Here is a 27,390-nt window from a genome sequence, read left to right as displayed (position 1 = left end):
CAGCGCAACCTTAAATCAAGTTGCAACAATATGGAGCAGACAATTACAATGGTGAAGATCTTTTACTGCAATGCTCCATATTCCTTTTGTTTTGCTTTGATATAAATGCAGGCTTGAGCAATATCACAAGATGGAAAAACAATGACAGTAAGCCACACAGTCGCTGCCTGACAAGAACTGGTCTGTTGTTTCTGTATGGCAATCAATATCCTGTCTTTTGAGAACGTCCTCCTTTTGGGCCCTATGTACGTTGTAACAGGGTTTCATAAGCCTTCGCATAGCACTATTTTAGCCCTAATTGCAGCACAGAAGCTCTTGGATATCCTATAGTTTTTCAAAACTTAGTTTGCAGCACAGTAGCACAAGCTTTTAACCAACAAAATGTGTTTACTTGGTACTTAAGACTCAGGAAGATAACTGGGTTCAGCACTGAATCATATACCTGGTATCATTACCACTTGAGAAATTAGACAAAAAGAAAAAAATTGTGTTTGAAATTTTACAAATCAAGTATTTATAGCGCCTCGGAAAACAAGCATAAAAAATAGACAAACAATAATCAAAACAAAATCGCATGTTAAGGTAATTAAATTATTTACCCTTTTCTAGGGCGGTATAAAAAGAATTTGCAGCAATGGAGTCGATTGTCTGGTATGATAGAAAAACTTTATGCCACATCTTTCAGTAAATTATTGGCAGAACGACAGAAAGGGTTTTAAAAAAATAAAAAAAGATGACTGTTACATATGACGTGCCTCTGAAGTTGCCTGACGGTAGTATTTTTGGTCAAGGTAACCTGCAGTTACAGGTCTGCTCATTAAACAGCAGGCGTGTTGGTAGGGACATAGGATCCAACTTTTCACTGCACTGCATCGGCATTTATTCAGCAGTCAAGTACCAGTCGAAGACGAAATGTACAATGGAAAATATGCAGTTCAAGAAACACTAACCCCTTCCACATTAAACAACTAATAGACTTAAACTAAATATCACAAAAACATATACATATGTGTGAAATCGTTCATGTTCCTAGCAAAACACTTTGGCCCACTGGTATCGAAAGGAGATGTATGCAACGATTACCGCTGCGATTCAAACAAAACCCACCAATGTACCTTTGGGGCAGTAATGTCCAAACCCAGATCAAAGGCGTTTCGTGAGCAGACAATTCCAGTATGGGATTAGCTGCGCCAGTCTACACCGTTCCCGCACATCTGGTTTTTAAGGATCTTCTTTGGGGCCATAAAAGCCCGTGGCCATGCATGTATACAATCTGTAAAAATGCAAATCTCTGCATTAAGCTACTAGTAGGTTTTCTAGGCTGTGTGCTCTAGGAGAAGAACCCATGTGTGCGGAGAATGGTAAATCCAGCTTGTGAAGAGCATGCATAATAACTATGCTCTAACATTCAATACATTTGTTCCATGTCTCAAAACAATCTATGCAAACTCTTTCAGTCGCTCCTGCACACAGTAACAGGCCCCAAACAAGAAGGCCAAAACCTAGTAAGTAGTGCTGGAAACTGCCAAACTTTGCAACTCGCTCAGTTTGACCTGTCCTTGTTCGCAGCAGTTTTCAGCACAAATACAAGTTTGTGTGAACATTTTCTGAAGCGTCTGACTGCACAAGAGGTCGTCCACTACAAGTGGAAGTCTTTTCCCACTACAGTTTCTACTATGTATGCACTGCAGAGTTCACAATGTTTCTGGGGGAACTGAACAACTTATCCCACCACCAGGGCAAACATGACGCTTCAGTGACACTACTTTGTGCATTATCGGTATATAATTATGAGAGTAATGGATGGGAAACCATTATAAATGTAACCTGAACAAAATGTGCTGATACTAACAAAGCGAGTGAACTATAACATTTAAACTCACGCATCTTCTTTTTTGCGATTATATTAAAGAGATAGAAAGTCGGGCATCTTTCTGGTTGCTACAGAAAAATGGTCAAAGGGAGCACATTCCTAAAGCACAAATGTACAGAAAAAGACTAATAGGTCTCTTTGTAATTCAGCAACACTTGAACTGTAATAGACCTATGGTTTCAGCATTTGGACAGGACAAATAAGCAGGAAAGTTCAATTTTTTCTTTTTTCTTTATTAGAAGATCCATAAAAGTAGAGTTGACAAGAAACAGCCGACACGTGTTTCGTCAGTACTATATATCAGTACTATGACTTTTTCAAGGCTATGTGAGCGAGGCTAGCACGACGCATCCAAGATCATAACATGTCCATATCAAGAGATATAAAAATAACGATCCCCTGAAATCACGAGGGCAACACGTCTCAATATATAGAAGGTGAATCATGAGAAATGGGGATATAGGAATCCATATATGAAGTAAAATGGTTATGTGCCCCAGTCAAACAACTCGAGAGATCCTAAAATTTGGCTATTCGAATAAGCGACGCCCCTCATAGACAATTATAGCGTGCGCGAGCCCAGCCCTACAACAGTCAAGGAGCGGTAACGTAATGAAAGATTCCACGTAATAACGGAATCCGAGGAGCTCCGTTATTACGTGGAATCTTTCATTACATTTCAGGGGGTCGTTATTTTTATATCTCTTGATATGGACATGTTATGATCTTGGATGCGTCGTGCTAGCCTCGCTCACATAGCCTTGAAAAAGTCATAGTACTGATATATAGTACTGACGAAACACGTGTCTGCTGTTTCTTGTCAACTCTACTTTTATGGATCTTCTTATAAATAAAAAATAAAAAATTGAACTTTCCTGCTTATTTGTCCTGTCCAAATGCTGAAACCATAGGTCTATTACAGTTCAAGTGTTGCTGAATTACAAAGAGACCTATTAGTCTTTTTCTGTACATTTGTGCTTTAGGAATGTGCTCCCTTTGACCATTTTTCTGTAGTTTTATGAATGCCAATCTTTGATTGTCATTAGTCTCTCCTGGTAGTGGGGGACTGTGGTCTATGTAGCACTCCGTCTTTAAATACTAAAGATTCATCACAAATCCAGTACTGTTATCTATTTCACTACAAAGTGTGTATGTGCGGTCTTTTCCAATTTGGATACACCACTACCGTTCTTTCTTTTCATCTTTCTGGTTGCAATAGACACAGTTCTACTTTCCAGGACTTGCTTTCTCAACCTTCGCTGCAGAAAGCGTTAATTTTATCCGTCGCGGTCCGACAAAACATATCACCCCTACCAGCGTATTTGAAAATATGTGGTAGGAATTTCTTTTTTAGGTATCCACACGATAATGTTTGATTTCCTACATATTCTAAAACGAATAAATGTTTTGAACTAATTTATTGCTATCTAAGGGTGATAATGTTGTTTGTACATGCTCTATGGAGTTTCTGAATACAGAATAGCTAGTTTTCATAACGCCTTGGCTTCACAGGTGCATGGAAGCACTAAAAAGAAATGCATCCTGTAAAAAAAAACATTTGCTTCGTTGCATATTCTGAAACAAATTTGTCACTAGGAAACTTTCTATACCAAGCACTGAATGTGACGTCTTGCATTTTCAGAATTATACATGACAAAATATTTTTCCTGATAAATTTCCGTTTTTGTTAGCAAAAATAAATATTATTAGGTGCATTTTTTTAATCCAGCGATTGTAATTCTGATAGCATTCAGGTTTAATAGAATTATCAAATCGTGCTTCATACTTTTTTTTGTAAGGTTGAATAAAAAGTACATTTTTATGAACACAAGTTAGGCTTTAAGGTTTGAATAACAGGAATATAAAAGAAAATAGAATCCCAAGTAACGTGCCGCAAACTCAGCAGTCTTGGGATCCTTTATATGGCAGCTTCGTAAAACAGGTAACTTCCTTTACTTCAATCCTCAGGTTCGTATCTAAAACAAAGCAGAAATCAAATAAGCATAATTAGGTGCAAATGTTACAATTTAAAAAATGGTAAAGTGACGTGTTGCCCAGGCCCGTTATTTGCTAAAGCACAACTTACTTCATCTACTGTTAACTATAGGCAAGACAGTGTTGATGAAAGAAATGAGGCAGCCAATAGGTCTGACTTTTGTACAGTGAATACATAAACACACACGGAGAAGCAAATACAGCACGGTTGTTAAAAACGTACACATACCAATTCACAAAAAACATGTAGTCACAAAGGGAACATACCCAAACACACAAATGTAGCCATCTACAAAGAAAACATGTAATGGTAACATTCTCACATAGCTACCAATTGTTTGAGTACCATTTGTAGCACCTTCAGTCAGTGTAGGTTGTTGCGCAAAAGCATTTTGCATGCTGAGATTTTTAACCAAATATTTATAAAGATGAAAACAAAACTTCAAGTCTCAGAAATGTGGTTGTTTAAAAAACACAGAACTGGCCAAAGATTGACAGAAGTGATTTCTCAGCTATAAATAGCATGTAAAACTGGGGACTGCAAACGTGTATTTCGCTGAAATACATCTACACACACACAACGAACATCTTTGTATCAATGCAACCACAAAACTGTAACCAGCTCCAACATTAACTGGTATTATTTAAAAGACTGTTAGAAAGGCATGCACAAAACATTGCAAGAAAGGAGGGTAGGGAGACTCATAGTTTAGTTAAATGTTCCAAAGGCATCATGTATTGAATGAATACAAAAGAGAACATGAATTTAAAAGGACATGGACAAATTGGGAACAATTGTAGCAGCACTGTCAGCAATCAATAGGTGTGTAACCCGATGAACGTTGTACATAGAAGTGCTTGTGACACTAGGTGAACGGCGCAGGTGTCAAGTGAAAACAGTGAAGGGCAGCGCAAGGTGATGACATGACAATTAATACAATGTACTTGTGGTTCACAAGAAAGTATTTACATAATTTGGTACAGAGTTTAGACAATTGTTTTGTGAACCAGAGTATAGTGCGCCACCAGTTGCGCTGGGATGTTGACGACGTTTTTCTCACCAACTCATTTTTCTCAATCCTGTATAGTTTATTTGTCTCTAAACCACTAACACAACACATACTACAAGCAGATATTGGCTTCATATTAATTTCTGACCATCCTCTAGTCATTTTACATTTAGAATTGCTCCCTATTACTATGACCAACAAAGTATAGCGTTTCAACACTTCTTTATTAGTTGATCAGACCTTTACTTCTACTTTCGAATCCTTTATTACTGAATAATTTAATGGTAAAACTTCCTCAGAAATATCTTTCACTGTTGTATGGGATGCATTTAAAGCTCAGCCAGAGACTTTATTATATCTTATGTTGCTAAAAAAAAAAAGATGTAATTCCCAAAAGGCACTTGAAATTCTTAATCGCATCAAATTATTAGAAACACTCTATACCACCACGAACTCTGAAAACTGATCTTAATAATCTTATTATAGAAAAACGTTAATATAATAAATTACCTACAGAAACTGCTAACTCCTATCTCCTTAGAGGTAGTACCCGTTATTATGGAGGCCAAAATAAAGCTGGCAAACGTCTTGCCACATATCTTAAAACCCGGAAAGAACGTATGAACACTGAATATATCTTAAATTCTGACTCCGCTTCAATAATCAGAGATTTAGATATTTTAGAGAAATTCAAAAAATATTATACTACTCTTTATACCCCTGAAGTCATCGCAGACTCTACTGATATACAACATTATCTTTCTTCGCTACAAAAACAGTTTCCAAATGATCTTGACTTTTCACCAATGGAGAGGGATATTTCCGTACAAGATATCTCCCATGCATTAAAGCTCATCAAGACTGGGAAAGCACCTGGACCAGATTGATTCCCTGTTGAATTTTGCTTCTATTTTTCTAAATCCCTTCGTCCACATCTCAATTCTTAATTTACACATTTTACTTCATCCAAAGCATCAAGCGGTACTTTTCAGGAGGCTCTTATTTGTCTAATCCATAAAGATAGAAGAGACCCTCATCTTTGTAAGAATTATAGGCCAATTTCTTTAGATAATTCTGACTATAACATTTTTGCTAAAATCCTTGCACTTTGCCTAGACCCACTATTACCTTCTATTATTGGCAGAGAAAGATCAGGTTTTATTAAGGGCAGAAATATCTCTGACAATACTAGAGTATTGACTAAATCCAACAAATATTTCCATTCACTAGCGGCCGTTTCTCTGGATGTAGAAAAAGCTTTTCATCGTATGGATTGGTCCTTTATTCTACATACACTTTCTTTGTTTGGTTTTGGTCCTATATTTATTTCTTACATATCTTTATTATATACTGCATTAAAAGCTTTTATCTTTGCTAATGGTTCTATTTCTACTTCCTTCCCCTTGCGAAGGGGGTGTTCGTCAAGGATGTCCTCTTTCTACGCTTCTTGCATTAGAGCCTTTCTTGCCAAACACACAAAATTCAAAACTTTATGGCTTTCAACATGATAAAACAAATATTAAACTGAGTGTCTATGCAGATGATATCCTATTATACCTATCTAAACCAGAATCTTCTCTTCCAGCTTTCATTGTGGAAGTTGATACTTTTTCTTAACTCTGTGGATATAAATTGAACCATGCTAATGGTGAAGGGCTGCTGGTGCTTGCATAGTTAGAGAAACTCCGGTAAATTCAGGCTACTACTTGTAACTGAAGTGCTACTATTTTGACTAGCTGTACACGCAGATTTTAAAATTCGGCTTAATTTAAATTACAGCCAGCATAAGTCAGATAATTTAATCGATTTTGTGGTACCCTTGTTGGGTGAAATTCCCCAAATTATGCAGTTACAACAGGTCACGTAATTACACTTGTATTCGTGCAATATAAAAACTTGAGCGCGCTGGAGCAATGCAAACAACCTGAATGCGAGCAACTGTTGTGTACAGCAGTTGTGTCTTCACACTTTTAGTGAAATACATCTTTGCATCAAAAATTGACATCAGTACACATTTCACATAAAAATATAGCACTAGATGATCGCTTTGCATTTACACGTAATTACACATAATTTTGAATAGTTTCCCCTAAATTTTCGCATATTTATAGGAAAACAAATGATGCTAATTTTGCTCATCCCTATTTAAAATTCACCTAAACTCTGTTTTAGTTGATTTTATGAATTGGACTTTGAAATATGCTTGCTCTGTTACATTTCTTTTTATTTAAAAGGTTATTTCATGTACAGTTTATGTAGCTCCTAATTATGTCAGTCTGAAAAGAAAATGAGTCCTTTGGGTATATTTTTCGGTATTCTTTCACATACTTCAGTTAAAGTTATGGCCCTGACATAGCAATTTATTCATGCAAAACGTAGCTTAAAAATGACAAAAAAAGAAATCCCAACCAAATGAACAGAAGCAGAATCTAAGTAATTGCACCCGCTAAGATGTGTCAGACGTAAAGGATGTAGATTCTTTTGGCGTTAATAATGAGAGGGGTTAGTTGCCACTGTAGTGGAGCCTTTGGGGGTGGGTTCTAATGTGGTGAACACCCATGATCTAGTAACTTTGTGAGTTCTCACAAACATTTGCTGTGCCGTTTCAAGTCCCCACTTACCTGCCCGGCCCGCTAGATGGAACTTTTGGACTATGCCCCCTTAGGCGGAATCTATAACTTTTCTGTATGTACCTTGGTGCCCGGGCAACCGTTGGCCGATGACCGGTGGAGCTGTCCCATGCAGCTATAGGGGAGTTAGGCTTTGGTTCACCCCTCGGCCGTCACCTACCCAGCCGGACGTCGGACATTGTTTTTCCTCGTCTCCCCGTTGTGCCTCCAACACCCTCCCCCTCCTCTTCCCTCCGTTATTTTCCTTCTACCTCCCCTATTCCTTCCCCCTCTCCCCTTGCCTATTGTTTACCTCATGTTATGCTATATTTTTGTAATCATGTAATTACTGTAACTACGCTCCAGTAACTGATGCAACTTTGTAACCATGTTCTGAAACAAAGTTTCCTCCTCATGTAAAGCGCTCTGATAACTGCGGGTCTAGCCAGCGCTATAAAAAACTCAATAAATAAAATAAATACAAATGAAATCCTTCCTTAAAATGTTTTATGTTTTAAACAAGATTTTTCTTCTACTAATTTTACATGGAATTCCTAAAACCTTAAATATTTGGGCCTTTGGTTTGCTCCTTATATAAAACATGCTTTATCTTTAAACATGAACCAAGTTCTATCCACTTTATCTAATTCTATTTCTAAATTGCACCCTTTTTATCTAGCTTGTTGGGGTAGACTTGAGACTGTTAAAATAACGCGGGCCCCTGTTATCTTTTATACTATTTCTGCTATTCCTTTCATCATCCCTTGATATTTAAAAAAAAAATCTATTCTATCTTAATTTCTTTTTTATGGATCACAAGAAACCACGTATGTCTCTAGGTATGCTCAAACGCAATAAATCATACAGCGGTGTAAACTTTCCTGATTTTTAATCCCACCACAATGCCTTTCTCATCAAACAACTCTCTAAAAGTCTATATCAATCAGCTTTGGATCCGTCCCCATTGTGGAAGGATATATAACTCTCCTTTATTTCTCCTTTTTCACTACAAGAATCTCTTTCATTTACTCATAAGACACGTTATTTATCCTCACCTATACACAAAAATACTCACAAGCTCTTTCAATCCAGGCTTATTTCTCACCTCTCAGACAATGACCGGTTTCTTAACTCTTCAATTTGGCATAATCATCCTATAAAAATTAACAATAAACCTATTTTTTGGAAGACCTGGTGGGATAAAGGTTTACGTAGGGTTCATCAACTTTATCCAAATTATAATTTTCTCACAGTTTCAGATGCACAATTACTGTACAATTTACCGAAATCATATTCTAATAAATGTAATGTTTTGATCCAATCATATCCATGTCCTTGTCTTCATTATCCTTTATTTCTCCCCCTTTACTACCTCAAGGCAATATTCTTCCTAATTTAAGTACTCATTCAAGTGGCTCGTATATTCATAAATTCCTCACTAAACTTCCAGATCATAGAAACAAGACCAACATTGAATTACAATGGGAACAGGATTTTGACACCTCGTGGTCTTTTTGGGCTACATTGTGGTTAAAAATGTGTAAAACCTCAAGATCGGCCAATGCAACTCAAACACTTTTCTTTCTATACAACAGACTTATGATTACCCCAACTACTTTACATAAATTTAACTCTACTGTTGCTCCAAATTGTTGGTCATGTTCTGCTAGGTATGCTGATTTAGTTCATATGCTTTTTTCCTGTCCATCTACTTATCAATTCTTGTTGAAGGTATGGTCTCAAATTAATATAATTTTTCACACTCATTTTCCACTCTTTCCCATAAATATTTTTCTAGGCACACTTTCTGAACATAGGCAATCTCTTACATATAACACTACTACTGTAGACTTATTGTTGCACTTGCATTTCAGCAAATAACAAACCATTGGAAACAATCTACACAACTTTCTTTTGAGGCTTGGTGATACAATGTTTGCTTAAATCATCAACTTGATCGTGCATAAGTTTCCCCTTTATCTCTTCTTCTCAAAAGAGAACATACGTGGTCCCCTATACCTATTTTCTTAGACACTTCCGCTCACAATTTCACTCACCAGTCGGCCATTGTTGGAAGAAGTCCCGAAACCACAATGAATTGTTTTGTTTTCCCCTTTTTTGTTTCTATTCTTCTTTTCTAATCATATATTACAGCCATTTTTTCTTAGATTGTTGACATTCTTTATTAACCCGTTCTGTGCTCGTGTCGGCCAAGCGACGCAAGCACTACCTTCCTGGTGCACCGCACAAATATTGGCTGACGCAGCCCCGCCCACCTAATAGAACGCCCGCATCGCGGCGGAATTTACGCCATGGTAAACGGGTTATGCATTATGCACTCCTGATCTTATTGTTGTTATAGCCATGTTGTCAAATCATTACTTCCTTTTCTGACTTTTTTCTCTCTAAAATTTGTTATATACTCTCCCATACAAGCAACTATGTTATTTTTTTTGACTGTTATTGTATTACTAATTAATTTATTATTAACCCCTTCGATGCTTGTGACGGAACGGTTCCGTCACGAGCGCCGGTTGGGCTGTGCTAATGACGGAACCGTTCCATCACGGCCACACCCGTTTTTTGGAACCTTCAGCACAGTGCAAAAATTTGCGCCGCGCTGAAGGTGCTAATAGTGAATTTAACCTTCAGTTGATTGTATACATTCTGTTGCATTTTTTCTTAAATAACATTTTCCTTTTCAAACTTAGAAGTATCATATCAGTTAACAAGTCAAAAACACAATAAAATAAGACTCCAATTTAGAACAACAGAGTAAAATGTAAGGAACAAAATCACATCAAAACAACAAAAGTGCAATAGTAAGGGGAAGTGGAGGTATGATTTCTTAAAGATTTAAGTGGGAAAAGTGACAAGAAGCGCAAAGCGTCAATGGTAGTCAATGGTCATGATTTGAGGCTGACGGCGTGGAGCATAGGCCGGATACTCCAAGTAGATTGGCCCTACTAGTGCATGAAAGTTGGAAAGTTCAAAAACGTTTCAAAGCCCCGATCTGAAAAAGGACTGTTGTTTTTCTAAGGAAAATCCCTTTTCCACGTGGGAAAAACATGAAATTCAATCAGACGCTGTGGAACTGTCAGTAGGATACTTTTTGCAGATGGTGCCTGTAGGAAAACGGGTTAATAATAGTGCAGGAAGTGAGGTATGCACAACAAATAGGTCCATGGTTTCCCCTTATAGGGAACAAAGCACCCCATCTTAGCACTAAATTCGCTCAGGGTAGCGATGCAGAGCAGTCCAATCAGGAGGTGGTGTGAGCTAGTAATCACCATTCGCTGGCACCCAATAATAACACTTAATAAATTATTGTCCAGTTAGTGCTTTTTCTTTAGAAAAAGGAAAAGTACATTTAATACACACAAACTACCAAATACCACACAACAATTTACAAATATTTATATAAGACAAATTGAAAAAACCTTTAATAACTGAAAAATCAGGTTTTAAGGGATTTCCTAAATGAAAGGAGATTTGGATTTTCTTTCAGCTGCAGCAGCGAGAGTTCCACAGTTTGGCAGTTCCCATAATAAAGCTTCTGCCTCCACAGGAGTTTTGGCTAAACGTGGGTACGGTTGCTTATTTGGCCATGGAGGATCTGAGCTTTCTTGAGACAGGTACCAGGGGAACCAAGGCAATGCACAGTGCCTTAAATTAAAATTTTCTCTTTATGGGTAGCCAGTGGATGTGTTGAGGCATTCTGAAGTGTTAGCAAATTATGAAGAAATCTTTGTTGAGCGTTCAGGAAGAAAGTGTTACAATTGTCCAATCTGGATAGGGCAAGTGCAGTTACTATGGTTTTCTGAAGGTCCGTAGGAATGAACGGACACACCTCCCTGATAATTTTCAAGGTAAAGACTGAGGAGGCTATAGCGTTGACCTGATCACAAAAGGGTAATCTATTGTCGAAAATGATCCCCAGAATTCTAACTTTCTTCACATGACTGGTTAGTGCGCCGAGTTGTTGTGGCCACTAACTAGGTGCCCAAAAAGTAGTGTTGTTAATAGGGGAAGGACATTGAAATCACATTTGACCTCTAAAGGGTCATGACCCCCAAAATCACAGTATACCGCCAACTATACCAGATAGCAAATCACAGTATAGGAGCGTATTACTTTGGATAAAACAGGACTATTGGCTTTATCAAGGGTTCATCACATTACAAGAACAAGCCACAAATAAAAAAAAACACATCATTTTGTGTGTAAATACAGTAATAAATTATAACCACGAGTAAACGCAATTATTAATGTCAAATAATCAGATCAACTTTGATCAGTAATCACAGTCAGCGTTATTGCAATAAAACATTTTAAAATTAACATGACATGTATTTGTGTGCTTTTTCTTTCAAGCCACATAAAATGCAATTATAGTAACAGCCCCTAGAGGGTGCCACTTTCAAGTCACCAAAAAGGAAGCCACATAACCAGTCCTTAGAGGGCATTGCACTCCCAGCTGAAGAGCAAAAGCTCCAACCCAGGGAGCGCTTAAAAAAATTATGTGAAAATCCCAGACGGTAATGGATTAATGGACCCAAGAAACATATAGCAGGCTTCCAAATATTACTTCTGGGGGGCTGCTGGAACGCCTACAGCCACCCACAACCCTTTCCAGATTTACTGGCGATGCCCCTGTCCTCCTACGGCCACTATAAGGCAAGAAAAGAAATTCAAATTAGCAAGCTCCACAGAACATTGTGGGATGCTCCACAATGGAGCAGTGAATATTTTAATAGCGCTGTGCCGAGGCGAGCTGCATATGCTTTTGTTTTATATTTGAGGGTGCCCAGTCCCACCCGGGCACCCCATATGCCTCCATTTGCTAAGGACAGCGCAGGGAGACCATCACTGGCTGCCCCTACAGGCTCCCTGCCAGAGCAACATCCTCTTTGCTGCAGCAAGAGCCGGCAGCTCTTCTCCCTTGCACGCTCCATGCAGACAAGGAGTTTGTGATGCGGTGGCCGCCCTGTTCCCCCCAGGCATGGGGAGTGGGATTGAGGCCACTCCCAGTGGGGGCCCAGTCCTGGGCCTATTTTCTCTAAGCTGGAGACATGCAAAGGCGCTCCCCCGGTTAGATGCCCCCATGTCTCAGTTTGCTTCTGAACCCTGAAGGGCAAAAGCAGAAATGGGGAGGGGGACCCACATATGCCACCATCCTGAAATTTTGTATTAAATCGTAAGTTGACCCCTGGGCCCTGGCCCACCCAGAGGGTCATTTCTCACTTACACACTTGATCTTTACTGGGGGTCAAAGGTCACAACCTTAATGTGACCATAACTTGAGCCACGTTGGACCGATTTGTACAATCCTCGGCTAATTTTACTCCAGGTGGCAAGCTCTAGCCAACATGGGCAGTTCCAGAGGCCTCCTGGCCTCCAAGGTGGTGTACTCTGCAGGGAGCAGGTTCCACAGGTCCCATGCACTAGCTCTTCTTGGTCTTTGTCTCTGGGTGCAGAAGTTCAGATCTTTCTCCTAATTGTTCCTCAGGGCATAACGGGACAAGCCTCACTGGTCCTTGGAGAAACATTCTTATCCTGGGGTCAACTGAGAAAACGTTGTTGGCCCTTTTGGGCATCGAGAGTTTTTCCTTCCAGTTGTCCATGGCTGTCGCAGTACCAGGTCCAGCAGCAATAAGCACAAAAGCACCAACAGACCTTTCTCTCCCTTGTGCAAGAGTTTTGAAAAGGGGTGGAAGGTTCTAGATGCCAGGCACACCTGGCCAATTCTAGAGTGCCACATCACCTTCGACTCCTGTCCCAACACTCCTGCACAGCATGCTGAGACAGTTCACAATGGCATTATCCAGGAGTCACTGGTCATATCTGCCCCTGGGGTCTCAGCTCAGCCCCTTGCTGACATCACTGCAAGGCCTTTCCCACCAAAACGTCAAAGAGGAGCCCCCTACTGTGTTGGCTTCAGTTGTCTGAGCTTCCTCTTTTGTTCCGGGGACTGGGCTGTCCTCAGACCTAGTAAAGTGTGACAGGCAATTAACAGTTGCAGATTTTTATTCCGACCAGTCCTTCCTCAGGACTGAGGGAAGCACTTTTATTTAAACCTTTCGCAAGAGAAGGCCCAAGTTCCTGATGTTGGAGAGCAGTGTAATTATTTTAGCCCAGCAGGGTGACAAAAGTCCTGGGCTCTGATCCTCTGCTGAGCCCGAGAAATATGATTATTCTGGATGAACCATAAAATGTATGTAGGAGGCTGGCTTAGTTTATGGTGCTCACTTATGTAAGTGTAGCACCCTGCACTAATCCAGACAACCCTTTTGGTGGTTTTAGTGGTCTTGGACAACCTTAGAAAGCTCTCTAAGTGGTAGCTGTGGAGAGCAAAATACAAAGAAAAGGGGGGGGGGGATAGAGGGAGTTTGCTGGGTTCACCCTCCTATTCTAGTGTATGAAGACAAAAATCCGAGATATCGGATAGAGAACCTAGCTGGTAGAGTAGATTACCTACAGTAATAGATGTAATCTTGAAAGGAAAAATGTCCTTTCTTGAGTGCCCTCACTCACCGGAGTTTCCTCACAGTGACATGTTTCATCATTGGGGCCATCCCAACCCGCTGCGGGTTGAGGCGTGCTGCGAATTGCGAAATACGTAGGAGCACTTAAAGTGAGGAACTATGTGTGGTGCAGTGATATGTGTGGGTGGAGTGGAGTAAATTAAAAATACCTGACTAGTGGGCAGAATTACTTTATTCTTTCTCCTACTTGATATATTAAAAATGGGGTGGGTCTCTAGGTTTTCCTAGTTTTGCAATGAGTCAGGAGCCCTAGTAGAGTGCCAACATGTTTCGAGCTTATCCCTAAGCTCTTCTTCAGGACACAACAGGGGCCAGCCCTGTGTGTACCACTCCAAAGTGCAGTGAAAAAATTAAATGTAATGCCTGTCAATGAGCATAAAATTAAACTATATACATACGACATAAATAGTGTTCAGTCGTTATCTCTAAATAGAAAAAGAACAGGTTAGGATGCAGCGCCCTGCCCTCTATAGGATCTTTACATTGCCTCGTGTTATACCAAAACAAGAGCGAGGTTGTGGCGCTGTGCCAAAAGTAAATAGAAAACATATCTGGTTCAAATGTTGACAAGCTGTAGTGCCTAGATAGGAGAAAAAGTTCTGTATAACACCAAACACATCAGATATGTCCTCGTGAATCCTCATGCACCTGTGGTCCTAGAGGGAAAAAGGACACTAGATTTTGGTGCGTGACGTTTTCTAAAATAGTAAATAGGTGACCCATGGTCATGTGAGTGACACATGTAAACACAACGAAAACATGTAAGTAGAACATACGTATCACTAGGCTGTACTGAGCCTCATGGTCAGATTGGGGGAAAAGGGAGATCCCAAATTAGGTGTAACTGGAAAAGAAAAAGTAATTACTTTTCCGTAGGTAGTGGAAAAACCGGATCGGTCTGCCTGGGCAATACTGTGTATGTCAAACACAATGAAAACCCTGGGTCTGGCGGCTGAAAAGGAACGGACTTACTTGTATGCCCACAGATGTCCGAGATGCAGGAGAGTGGACTGTGACCTTGGTACTGCAACTGTGCGGTCCAGGCAACGCTGTGGAAGACCAGGAGCCATTCACAAGCTGTCCCATGCTGGTTGTCAAAGCCAGAGGGTTGGTGTCCGTCGGGAGCACCAACAAGCCTTGATAACTGCAACAAATGTAGTAGACGAAAAAGGTGCAGTGTCAGGACCAGCAAGGTTCAAGTGACTCACCACGAGCAGGTAAGTCAGAGGAGGCCCGAGCAAACAGTGGAGCCCACTGGAGCCAAAGAGGAACCACATGCCGGAGGCACTAGAGTCGTAAGAGGACCTCGAGAAGCTCACCAATGAGGAAGGCCCATGGTGCTGAGAATGCGGTGAGGATGAAGATCTTGGTAGCAAGAGATGCTTGAGACTGGAGCTTCTTGGAGCCCGAAGATCTCTGGAGGGGAGTGTCAACAAGCTTTTGCAAAAACAAGTTGACACTGTGCACAGGGGTACTGCTCTATCAGTTCCAATGAGGGATACGGACATCCAACTTGCTATGAAGACAATGCATGCCTAGAGGGAGTTGCAGAGCCACCACCTTTTGGAGTCTGTGAGAGCACTGGACCAGCAGACCAATCAGCTTCATTGCGGTGCCTGCAGATGCAGGGGAGTGACTCCTTCAATACAAGGGAGATTCCTTCAAGTGTCTTGGATGTCCACAAGCTGTAGAAGAACCTGTATGGAGCACAGGCACAGATGATGCAGAAGACTGGCACGACGATACCAGGAGCAGCAAAAGTCTTCCCAATTGCAGTCTCGGTTCCCAAAGCGAAGTCCAAAGTGCCAGACGGTTGACAATGAAGTGTTTTTGGATCTGAATCTTGTCCCATGACGAATCTAAGGAATCACCCACAGGTAAGCCCTTAAGTACCGTGAAAATTATTAGAAAGGAGCACTCCCTTATACTCTAATCTTAATCAACTTACTAACATTTACCAGGCGTGCTGCCGAGGCATGCACACTGTCCCTGTGTGCCTGTAACTGAATCAAAGGGGTTTCAGGTGTTTCCACTTGGCCTCTGCGCACTGTTGCTTAAATCAGAGATTGATTGAAATCTAAAAACAAATACTAATACTACACTTTGTTGCTATTTCAATTAGCTATATTTTCCACAACACAATATTCAGTCAACATTTACATTTTGGTTTGTTTACATCACAAATCAATTCTTTCTGGGCATAAATTACATATGCATCACAGTGAAAGCATTTTTTTGCAGAACCGCCCAATGCATTTCAGGCCCCATCGGCCCTTCTTCAGCAGCTTAATCTGTAAACAAAGAATAAAACATGCTCTCATTTTCATAGAACCCATGTTTGGGTAAAGCAGTCAGTGATAGTGTACTTTGGAACTTTGTTAATTACGTCAGATGCACTCTACTGATTATACCCAAAACGTTATGATAAAGTACTAAAAGAGATCTGTATTTGGTTCGTAAAAAGGGTGAACACAGAAAAAACAAAGAAAGCGCTGATAGCTGAGATGCACCTACAAAATCACAACACTACCACTACGTTACATCAAGATGTCTCAAGTGCACCAATCATTTACCCGTATGCTAGGGATTAAAGTGCGCAGAAGATTAAATGTAGTACAATCTTGCTATTGAATCGCTCCGAAATTGTATGCACAGTTCAAAGAGGAAATCTGTAAACATGACATAGGTAATTCTTAATTCACAAGTCATAATTAATTCTGAGTCTAAATCACGCTTACAAGCAAAAACCTCACCACTAACCTGAATATGCTGCCACAAGACTCAGGACGCTGCCTTGTAAGTTACTTAAACCAACGCTGTCTCTCGTCAGAAACGAGTTTGTAAAAATACGAGTGAATACAGTTTAAAAACCACGTCGATGGACCTTCCAATTCAGCTAGATGGTCTTAAGGAGGTTATACTGACCGTTCAAATTGGATAAAATCGAGGCGATAATCAACTCCCGTCGGACTTCTTCTCCACGCTCATTACCAGGAAACGCGTGCGTATTCAACTCAGCACAACGCATCTTATTTCAGAACATACTGAGATCAAAGATTGACTACATTACGCTGTGCTCATCATACTCCGACGCCATTAATGACTGGAGAAACCTCCTATGCTGCTCATATATTCAACCAAAGAAAGTGAAAGAAACATTCACTATAATTCGCTACATACATATTCTTCAAAAAAATATTCCATGGCATCTAATAATATTAAATATTCAGTGGAACGCAACAAGGGGAGGAAACACCTATCTCCGCTTTTCAGTGATATAAGAGTGGTATTAATACAGAAATACAAAAGAAAATGTGAACATAATGAATATTAAACAGAGTCTCCTACAAATCTCTATAATACATGTCTGGGAATAAGCAAAGTAACAATGAGACAAAATGATCAAAATCTTGTATACCTTCTAACTAATACTCCAGTATATGATTAAAGGCAATGACCTGTCCTGCCATCCAACTAGGCTGCCTATAAGAAACATCCTAGATCTATTTTATAGTTGATCCCTTAAGTACCCCAAAGGGTTGGGACTATTCATGGGTCCCTCCCACAGGAGGGGCTGGACAGTGGGGAGTATACTTCCATGTCCTTTGTCCAGAGCGAGAGCCAACTGCTCCCTGAACTGGTTCCAACTGGAGTATGCAAGAAGGGCACCAAATGTGCCCTTCAAAGCAGTCTAGTAGCGCTGGCAAGTACACTTGCCATGGCCCCATACACTAAGGGCCAGATGTAGGTAATCCCCGATTACCGATTCTTAAATACCGAATCATACCGATTCGGTATTTAAGAACTGGCAATCGGGATGTAGGTATATTTACCGAATTAATTACCGAATCGGTATGATTCGGTAATTAATGAATCGGTATTTACCGAGTCTGTAACTGCCATTGTTTCCTATGGGCCTTGAGGCCCATAGGAATCAATGTCAATTACCGAATCGGTAAATACCGATTCGGTAATTGTGGGAAATATTGAAGGGTGGCAGGGTGTCACTTTGACACCCTGTTGCACCCCTCAATTGTGCATGGGTGCACATGTTGCTGACATACATGCCCTTAGGGCATGTATGTCTGCAGCATGGCACTGTTTAAAAAGCAAAAAAAATGCTTTTTAAATGGTTTTCTTAATTTACCACCAACTACTAGTTGGTGGTAAATTAAGAATTCGTAAACCCTTGTAGCACTCAAAACAGTGCTACCTACATCTCAAATTACAGAATCGGTAATTTTACCAATTCTGTATTTTACCGAATCGGTAAAATTACAGAATCGGTAAAATTACCGATTCTGTAATTTTACATGCCCCTACATACCAATGTCCAAATACCGGTCGGAAACAGCAGAAAATCGGTATTTTCGGCCGTTTCCGACCGGTATTTGGACACCTACATCTGGCCCCAAGTCCTTTCTGGGAGGTGGTCACACTTCCCTGTGACAGGAAACCTATTGTCCTGCCTTCCCCTGCTCGAGCTTGGCTCAACAGCAGGAGGGCAGAATCGTGTCTCTGGTTGGCAGCAGCCACAGTTTGCTGTCCCGGTCTAGAAGACTGGTACCGGGAGCACTGAGGGCTTCCCGGAGGAGCTTTGCAGTACATGGAATCATACTCCAACACCGTTTATGGTGTGGGGGTATGATTTCAACATGTTTCATACCAAACATGCTAGGGTTTGTTACAGCCAGTTTCGAGTTAGCCATGGCATAATAACGCATGGCCACTATTTGTATCGTAATGGCTGCTGTACTAACAAATCGGGAGAATGGACTACGTGAACTGTGGGGGAGCCCTGCTCATGCAGGGGCACCCTCCCACCTATAACCAAGCACCCTGCCTTCATGATTGAAAGGCCTGCTTTAGGGGTGACATAGCTTTTAAGTGTAGTGACCTCAGATATAGGGAAACCTATATTTGTCGTTAGTGGTGCTAGCACCAGCTTACACAGGCTGCAATGGCAGGCCAGTAGGCACAATTTGCGTTGTCTCCCATGGGTGGCATAATACATACTTTAGCCCATGGGGGACCCATGGTGTAGGGAGGGAGTGTAATTTAGGGAGGAAGCACAGAGAATGGGGTATTGATTAGCAGGATCCCAGTCAGACTAGACAGATAAAAATAATGACACCAGCAAAAAGTGGGGGAATCCATGGCAGCAGATCCTAGTTTCCTACAATTCACATGTATGGTCTTGAGAAATATGAAAAGAGTACACCTTTTCCACCTCACTTTAGATACCTAAAGGGACTCTGTAGTCCTAGGGAAGCAAAATTGCACTTTAAGGCAGATTTATCCCTATGTTTATAATACAGTGTCATACAGACAAAACAGTAAACCACACTGCCTTTACCTATAAGTGACCACTAACATTACAAGGCCTATCCCAGGTCAAGAGCTAACCCTGCAGAGCCCCCTTGCTCTAGGCTACCTGTGCCCAGTTACAGGGCTGTGCACAACGGTAGTCTCTCATGCTCAGCCTGCACACGCGTGCACATGCATGTGGATGTGAGTTCACATGTAACCAGCCAGGTGCCCCTTAACCTAACTGCGTCGCAGAGGCCTTATCTTAAAAGGGGGACACTGGTGGTAAACATGTGCAGTACATTTGCCATGTGATTACCGCGGGTGAGACACATGTAGTGAGACTCACCCACAGTAAAAACTCCAAAGCTGGGTGATCCAAAAGGCAAATAATCTGGGCATATTAAATGGGCGGAACTCATTTTGCAACAGTCCCCTTTAAGTTCTGGAGCAACATTTCTGAAAAGTTCACAAACTTCTTTTGGTGCCTAAACAATCACAAGTACACTTCTAAAACCCCCAGGACCTCAGAGGAGCACTTGGAGACTCTCAGGGTGTTAGGCTGGAGGCAGCAGCAAAGTCCAGTCACAGTCCAGATGCCACTGGTCAGCTGGTAGTCTTCACAGGAATGTCCTCCAGCTCTGTTTTGTTCCTGGAGCAAGGGGATCAGCTTTATGATCCTTGGAGATCTTACGGTCCTTTGATTTCTAGTGAAAGGTGGTTCTACCTCCTCAGGCCCTTCTCACAGGTCACAGATGCCATGTGCAGCAGGTTCAGTCTACCTGGTATCCTTCTGAAAGTCCAAGAAGGCTGTGAGGATCCAGATTTGTAAGGTTCTTCAGCTTGTGGGTGGGGAACTATCGAAGAGATTTCTTTCTGAAAAAGGGAATAAAGGTTCACAGGCCCTGCTCTAACTACTTTTGCAGTAGTTTGTTTGCTTTAATCCAAACAGGTCCGAAATGTAATGTGTCAGGGCAAATTCAAGATGGTGAAGGTCTTCAATCACACCAATCTTGGGCTCTAAGCTTGGGGTCTGCATAGGGAGATAATTATGGTAATTATAGTTAACCAGTATGCCTGAATCATTCCCCGTCGTCAAGATGGGAGTCCCACAGTATAATAAACAAGCAGCATTCCAGAAATGTCATAGGCTACAATGGCCCTGAGCCATTCTAAAATAGCCTATCTATGTTCTTCTTCAAAAAAAGGACTAAAAACTGCTGCAGCTATTAGCACCCTCTAGGACCTTCCCAGCAGAGGTAATTTCCCTCAGATTTTCACCGCACGTCATGTGTGAAGGGAGTCTCCCTGAGTTCTACTCAGTTTTCTATAACCTTTCAGATTTTTTCTTCAAAACTCTGTTCATTATGTCTCACAAGATAGGACTCTTTAGGCCCTGCAAAGACCTGTGGCAAGAAAAGGGTTCATATTGATGATCCTCCCAAGGACTGCATCTACTGCTTTCATCCAGCCCATGAGGTAAAACAGTGCAAAATCTGTCGCACTTTCTCTTCTAAGACCTTGAGAGACAGAGAAGGGAGGTTGCTTTTGTGGTTACAGTCCACTAAGCACCACAAATCGTCGGAGTAGGACAATGACGGATCGTCTACACCTGGTAAAAGATCCAGGTTTGAAGAGAAAGGCTCTGGAGAGGGCAGGAAACACCATAAACCCTCTCCAGAAAGCAGGGTCTCAAGTAAGGAGAAGCTATCTAAAGTCTCCTCTGAAACCTCCGCCTCTGTCTCTTCTACACCTTTGAGAAAAGAAAAGAAGAAACACAGAGCGTCTTCATCTGATCCTGGTAATGGCAGGATGGAGAAATCCCCGTCGACGACGGCAAGTTACACAATCACGTCGTCGGCCCCAGCGACATCAATCACAGCGACTACCATGGCTTTTTCCAGACCCATACCATCAACGAAGTTATCGCCGACGCTGCCATCGTCGACTGCTGCTCCACCTTTGCAGACTGTGAGAATTTCATTGAAACCGTCTAAGATATCGTCGATGTCTTCATCGACGCTAAGTCTGTCCATGACAACGACACCGTCAAAGAGTTCGTCGACAACAGAACGGTCAACTACGACAGTCGACGACGACCCCGTTGACAACGACCCCGTCGACGACTCAGTCGACGATGATCCTGTCGACGATGATCCCGTCAACGATGATCCCTTCGATGATGATCCCATCAGCGATGATCCCGTCAACGATGATCCCGTCAACGATGATTCCGTCAACTACAGGATTTTCGGCGGCTATTACTAGAAGCCCATCGACGCCACCATCGACGATGATTAAGATGACGAGGACGTTTTTTCATCCAGATATGTCAAGCTATAGCAAAATCTCTCCGTTACCGCCATCGCATCTGTTGGACCTTCAGGAATCTGAAGGGGATGAAGAAGATGATGATGGAATGTACGGAGCTGCGCACAGTCCTGTGGAGTTGGACATGAAGTGCCAGGAATTTTGATGATGATGAGTACGAGGATTAGCAATACTACCACCGCCGTGCCATTATCATTGCGAATGCCAAGAACCTCGTCATAGACAAATAGCTCATCTGTCTCCAACCTTTATTCAAGATCTGCAAACTATGCTAGCAGATTACAAGCAAAGATTTCCATCTCAAGAGATTCCCAAAGAATTACCGACGCAAATACCGGAAAAGCCCAATTCACCAGTACCACAGGAGGCTGACCATTCCTCTTCAGATAAAGAACGTGAAGAGGGCGAGATCCCAGATCCAGCTGTTGATCCCTGGGAGGTGAATTCCACAACTTAATGGAGAGGGCTTCTAATAAGTTCCATCTTCCCATGGAAGTTAAGTTTCCTATATGACTTTAAAGAGGAACCAGAAAGTCAATGCGCCCAATCCCGATCATTGACTACATTTGGCAAGAAGGTGTAAAGATAATGTTGACCCTAGCAAAAATACCACCAGTGCTAGCTCGCTTTGAGAAAGAATACAGAGCTCCGGAAAATTCTCCTTCGTGTTTGACTGGACATCTGAATCCAGATTCTATAATTTCACAGGCAGCACAAAGGAGGTTTGACAACCCGGCCGCCCTGATCTCTACTCCTCCGGAAAAGAAAAAGCGTAAGTTTGACTTTATTGGAAAGCTTTTCTACATCATGACTGCGACCACTATCAAGGCAGCAGACGTTTTGGCTACCACCGGACGTTATGACAGACAGATGTGGTCTGATATGGCTTTTCTACTAGATCTTATTCGTGAGGACAGGAAGCCAGAAAGATCCTCATAGAACGAAACAATCAATTGTGCTCTAGACATAGCCAACGCAGGTTTCCGTCAAATGGCAGGGGCGGCTGTGTTACTTCGACTGGGATGGTTAAAGGCAACCACATTTAGACCAGAGGTACAAACAAAAATTGTGGATATGCCATATGATGTAGAGGCCTTATTCGGCAAACACATAGATGAAGCACTTCTTTGCATCAAAAAGGACACAGACACTGCCAAATCTTTAGGTTCCCTTCAATACAGCAAGATTCCTTTCAGAGGAGCAAAAGAACGTGTTTTTTTTTCCACATACAGAGGGAACTACCAAAGAGCGCAACAATACCAACCCTACCAGACACAATATAGGCAATCCTATCAACCTGCTGCCTACCGTCAACCGGCTACGGCTGGTTTCTCCCGCCAAGGGGGCCGAAAGAGAACATCGATCCAAAGCAGAGACAACAGAAGAAGACAATGAGTTTACCAGGGTACCAGCTTCCCGTTCATTTTCCCCTCCCGTGGGAGTGAAGATATCCAGTTTTCTCCAACAATGGAGAGTATAATATCGGACCGTTGGGTATTAGATCTGGTCGCCTTCGGTCACACACTGGAGTTCATAGAAAAACCCCAAACGAACCCCTCTCCCTTCTCTTCACTTATTGCAGAAGGAAACAAAGATTATGCTCACGAAAGGAGCCATAGAGGAAGTTCCAACTCTGCAAAGAGGGCAAGGTTTCTATTTCCGTTTCTTTTTGATCAAGAAAACGTCAGGGGAATGGAGGCCGATTTTCGATCTCAGAAAGTTAAACAAATTCCTAGGGAAGCAAACTTTCAGGATGGTAACGTTGACCGAGATCTTACGACGTCTCAACAGACTTCCCTCGATTTGGAAGACGCTTATTTTCACATCCCTATTCATCGGAAACATGAAAATTCCTCCGTTTCACAGTGGCTGGTACCCACTACAAATTCGAAGTTCTCCCTTTTGGTCTTTAGTCGGTGCCCAGGATATTTACAAAATGACTGGCACCTGTGGCTGCAGCTCTACGTTCTCAAGGTCATCAAGTATTCCCTTACTTGGACGACTGACTGTTAAAGGCTTCCATGGCAAAACAAGCGTCCAGAACCACCAACGATTGTTTACAACTATTCAATAAACTAGGATTGACGGTCAACGTCAGAAAATCCTCTGTCATCCCCAGTCAAACAGTACCTTTCCTGGGAGCCAGACTGGACATGGTTCAATGCAAAGCATTCTTGTCAGTGGAACGTCAAATCTGGCTACGTCTTTTGGCAAAGAGCATTTCAAGAAAAAGGATCAGTGAGAAAATACAAGTCGCTGCTAGGGATTTGCTCGTCAGCGATTGATCTGGTTCCTTTGGCTAGACTCAAAATGAAACCTCTCCAGGTAGAATTACAGACGCAATGGCTTCAAACATCAGGATCTTTCGAAGACATCATTCACATTACCCCAGCCATGAAGACCGCAATTAAATGGTGGTACCATACCCCAAACCTTTCAAAAGGATTGACTTTCTAACAGAAAATACCAGATTTCATCCTGACAACAGATGCTTCCATGGCTGGGGAGGCCATTTGCAGGACCTTCAAATTCAAGGCAAATGGTCCAATGCCCAAAAGCAAAGCCATATCAACAGCCTGGAGTTAAAGGTCATATTCCTCTCCTTACAGGCTTTCCTTCTGAGGATAGCGGGCTCCTCTGTACTGGTCCGTCCGGACAACACGACCAGTATGTTTTACATAAACAAACAGGGAGGGAAAAAATCTCTCACGCTTTCAACAGAAGCGCAGAAACTGTGAGACTGGGCAAAAGAACAAGGAATCTCTCTCAAAGCCGAGCATGTTCCAGGTCTACATAACACGCTGGCAGATGCTCTCAGCAGAGCGACAGACAATTGCCACGAATGGGAACTCAATCAAGTCCAGGTGAAGAGAGTGTTTGCTCTATGGGGGAAACCAGCTCTGGACCGGTTTACCATGAACACCAATTCCAAATGCCGGGTCTATGCCAGCAGGTACCCCCTCCTGGGATCTCAGGGAAATGCCCTTTCGATGTGATGGTCAGGGATTTATGCCTAAGCTTCCCCCCCTCCCATTGGTTCCCAGAGTACTGCCCAAAATTAACCTGGAGAGGTGTCGCCTGATTCTCATGGAACCCACGTGGCCCAGGCAGCATTAGTTTCTGGAACTTCTTCACCTCTCAGAAACAGACCTATTCATCTGCAGCTGTCTCCCCTCTCTTGTCCAGGAACAACGGTCAAGTGCATCACCAGAATCTCTACATTTGCATGCCTGGCTCCTGAATTCATGGAATTCAAGGACATGAGTATTTCTCAGGAGTGTAGAGACATTCTCTCAAAATCTAGAGTGGAAAGCACCAATAAGACATACAAGCTTAAATGGAAACGATTCTGTGTTCGGTGCCATCGAAATAATCTACATTTCGGATATCCCGCAACATATTTTACCATATCTTCTCTCATTGGCAAAATGAGGTTTAGCTTTCTCTTCGGTCAAATTGCATCTAGCTGCCATCTCTCGCTATAGAAGAGCTTTGTGTGGCACTTCTCTGTATGCATCAAGCCTTGGCAAACAATTCATGAAAGGACTATTCCGTGTTTTCCCTCCAGTGCAGGCACCTCCTCCGGAATGGAACTTAAATGTGGTTCTCACACAGCTCATGAAAAGGCCATTTAAACCCATTCGTAAAGTTGATCTGAAATACCTCATATGGAAAGTCGACCTTCTTCTGGCCCTTACTTCTGCCAGGAGGTGAGCGAGATCCAAGCTTTCACAATCAAGAAACCTTTCTTGATATTCAAGGACAATGCTGTTATTTTAAGGACTAATCGTACAAGTTACTTACCTTCAGTAACGATGTATCTGGTAGAGACGATTATAGCCGCAGATTCCTTAACGTAGAATTATCCCAGGCATGAGACTGGATCCAAATTTTTTTTGCCACAGCATCTCTGCGTGCCGGGGGCAGTACCACGTGACTCCGCCCTGACATCGTCCACGGCGTGACGTCAGCGAGGTCACATAAGCCCCACCCTGGCACGCTGACTTCAGTTTTCTTCGGGGAACTTTTCTGCACCACAACGCGGAGCCATCACAAACAAAATATGGGAACAGGGTGCGAAAAAAACAGGTAAACAGAAAAGGGAGGAAGCGAAAGGTGAGGAACAGCACCATTTGGAAAGTGCCAGGCACATTTGTATGGAAAGTCATAGAAGGAAAAGAACAGAGCACCGCTCTGAGAAGCAGCTTCTCAAAGCAAAAGCTACAACCTCCCTCGAGGCAGAAAAACATGTAAAAAAACGTCATAGCAGACGACAGAAAGTCTGAAACCACAATCCATAACAGGGAAGGGCAACAAGTCCAGAACAGATGAGTAAGAACAATTTACCCCAAGACAACACCATCCAAGAGTGCCACATCCCCTGTAAAGAGCCAAGGCACAGCCAAGAGACCCCAACCCAGAAGACTGCAGAGGAGTTGGAAACCCCCAGCAATGAAAAAAGGGAAAAGATTATGAGTAGGCCCCACACTGGAAAACCCAGGGTGTAGGGACGCGGAAATACACATGAACCTACCGTCCACGTACCAGAAAGGAAGGAGAGGAACAAATAAACAAAACAAAGCATTCTTCCAGGGAGGAAGTGAAAGAGGTACTCACCTGGAGGGAGGCGAAAGCAGAAGACCAAGCTGAAGGCCCTCGCAGAACGGTGAGGAAGGGCGGGTCGTAAAGGAACCTGTGGCTAGAATCGTCTCTACCAGATACATCGTTACCGAAGGTAAGTAACTTGTACATCTGATAGAGACTACTAGCTGCAGATTCATTAACCATACCCAGAGGGGAGGAGGGTCTGCGAGAGAACCTCACCAGCTTGGAAAAAACACAGGGCCCCAACAGGGGATGTGTCATGGAGGCAGTAAGAACGGCACAGCCCCCACCAAGCAGAAGTAAGCAAGAACAAGGAGAAGGGAAGGCCAGGATACCACAAGTCTACCCGAGGCACCAAGGTCATCCGCCAGAAAACCCCGGAGAGACAGACAGCGCCCAAAGAGTACAGAAGGAAGAAAAGAACCACCCAGAATCCAAGGAGAAAAGGTGGAAATGGAGGCAGACCCCCTCACAGGAGAAAACACCCACAGCGAAGGGGTTAGCTAAACTGTCATCAGCCCCGAGGCAGCGGACAGGGCAGAAACGGCCCCATAGCCGAGAAGCACAGGCATGAGAAGAGAGGCACAGTCGCGCAAAGCTCCAGCAGAGCAAGGAGGCAGGAGCACACAGGTACACGCCAAGGCCCACGGAGGTGAACCAGAACGACCAGGCGTGCGCAGCTGGTAAATACTATAAAATAGTGTGCCCAGAACAAGTCAAGCACAAGACAAAGGCAGAGGCAAGGGAACCCCAGCACAAGCCCCAGAGAAGGACTGTTCCAGTGGCACACCCGACCCACGAAAAGTGGGACCAACCAGAAGATAAAGAGGAAGAAATATGTAGTACGGACCTAAAGCTGTCAACCAGACACAGGAGAACACCAGGAGTATCCTCGCCCTCCTGGAACACAAGGCAGAGGACCAGGCCGAAACGTCGGATAACAAGGTGGAAACACCACAACAAGATGCCGTAGACGGCATGCCAAAGTCGGTCCGGTGACTTAGCGGATATTGAGCAGGACATAACCCGGAGCAGTGCAAGCTGCGCCAAGACAGAAGAAAAAAGACTTCACCAAGCGGTATACAGTGACGCCAGGAAAGGCGAGGAACTCAAGA

The 27,390-nt window shown here is 42.5% G+C and overlaps 1 protein-coding gene across 1 annotated transcript in view; it reads right to left on the bottom strand.

The window, feature by feature from the left end:
* Positions 1–3,274: 3,274 nt before the first annotated feature.
* LZTFL1 (leucine zipper transcription factor like 1) overlaps positions 3,275–27,390 on the bottom strand; it is a 392,396-nt gene continuing 368,280 nt past the window's right edge. Inside the window, exon 10 of the mRNA XM_078688161.1 lies at positions 3,275–3,849. Coding sequence (XP_078544287.1) covers positions 3,831–3,849 — 19 coding nt within the window. The 3' untranslated portion in view covers positions 3,275–3,830. The remainder of the gene's footprint in view (positions 3,850–27,390) is intronic.

The sequence above is a fragment of the Lissotriton helveticus genome, chromosome 4_1, assembly GCF_964261635.1.
Source record: "Lissotriton helveticus chromosome 4_1, aLisHel1.1, whole genome shotgun sequence".
NCBI lineage: Eukaryota > Metazoa > Chordata > Amphibia > Caudata > Salamandridae > Lissotriton > Lissotriton helveticus.
Note: the sequence above shows the minus strand (reverse complement) of the source record. Positions and strands in the feature narration are given on the sequence as shown.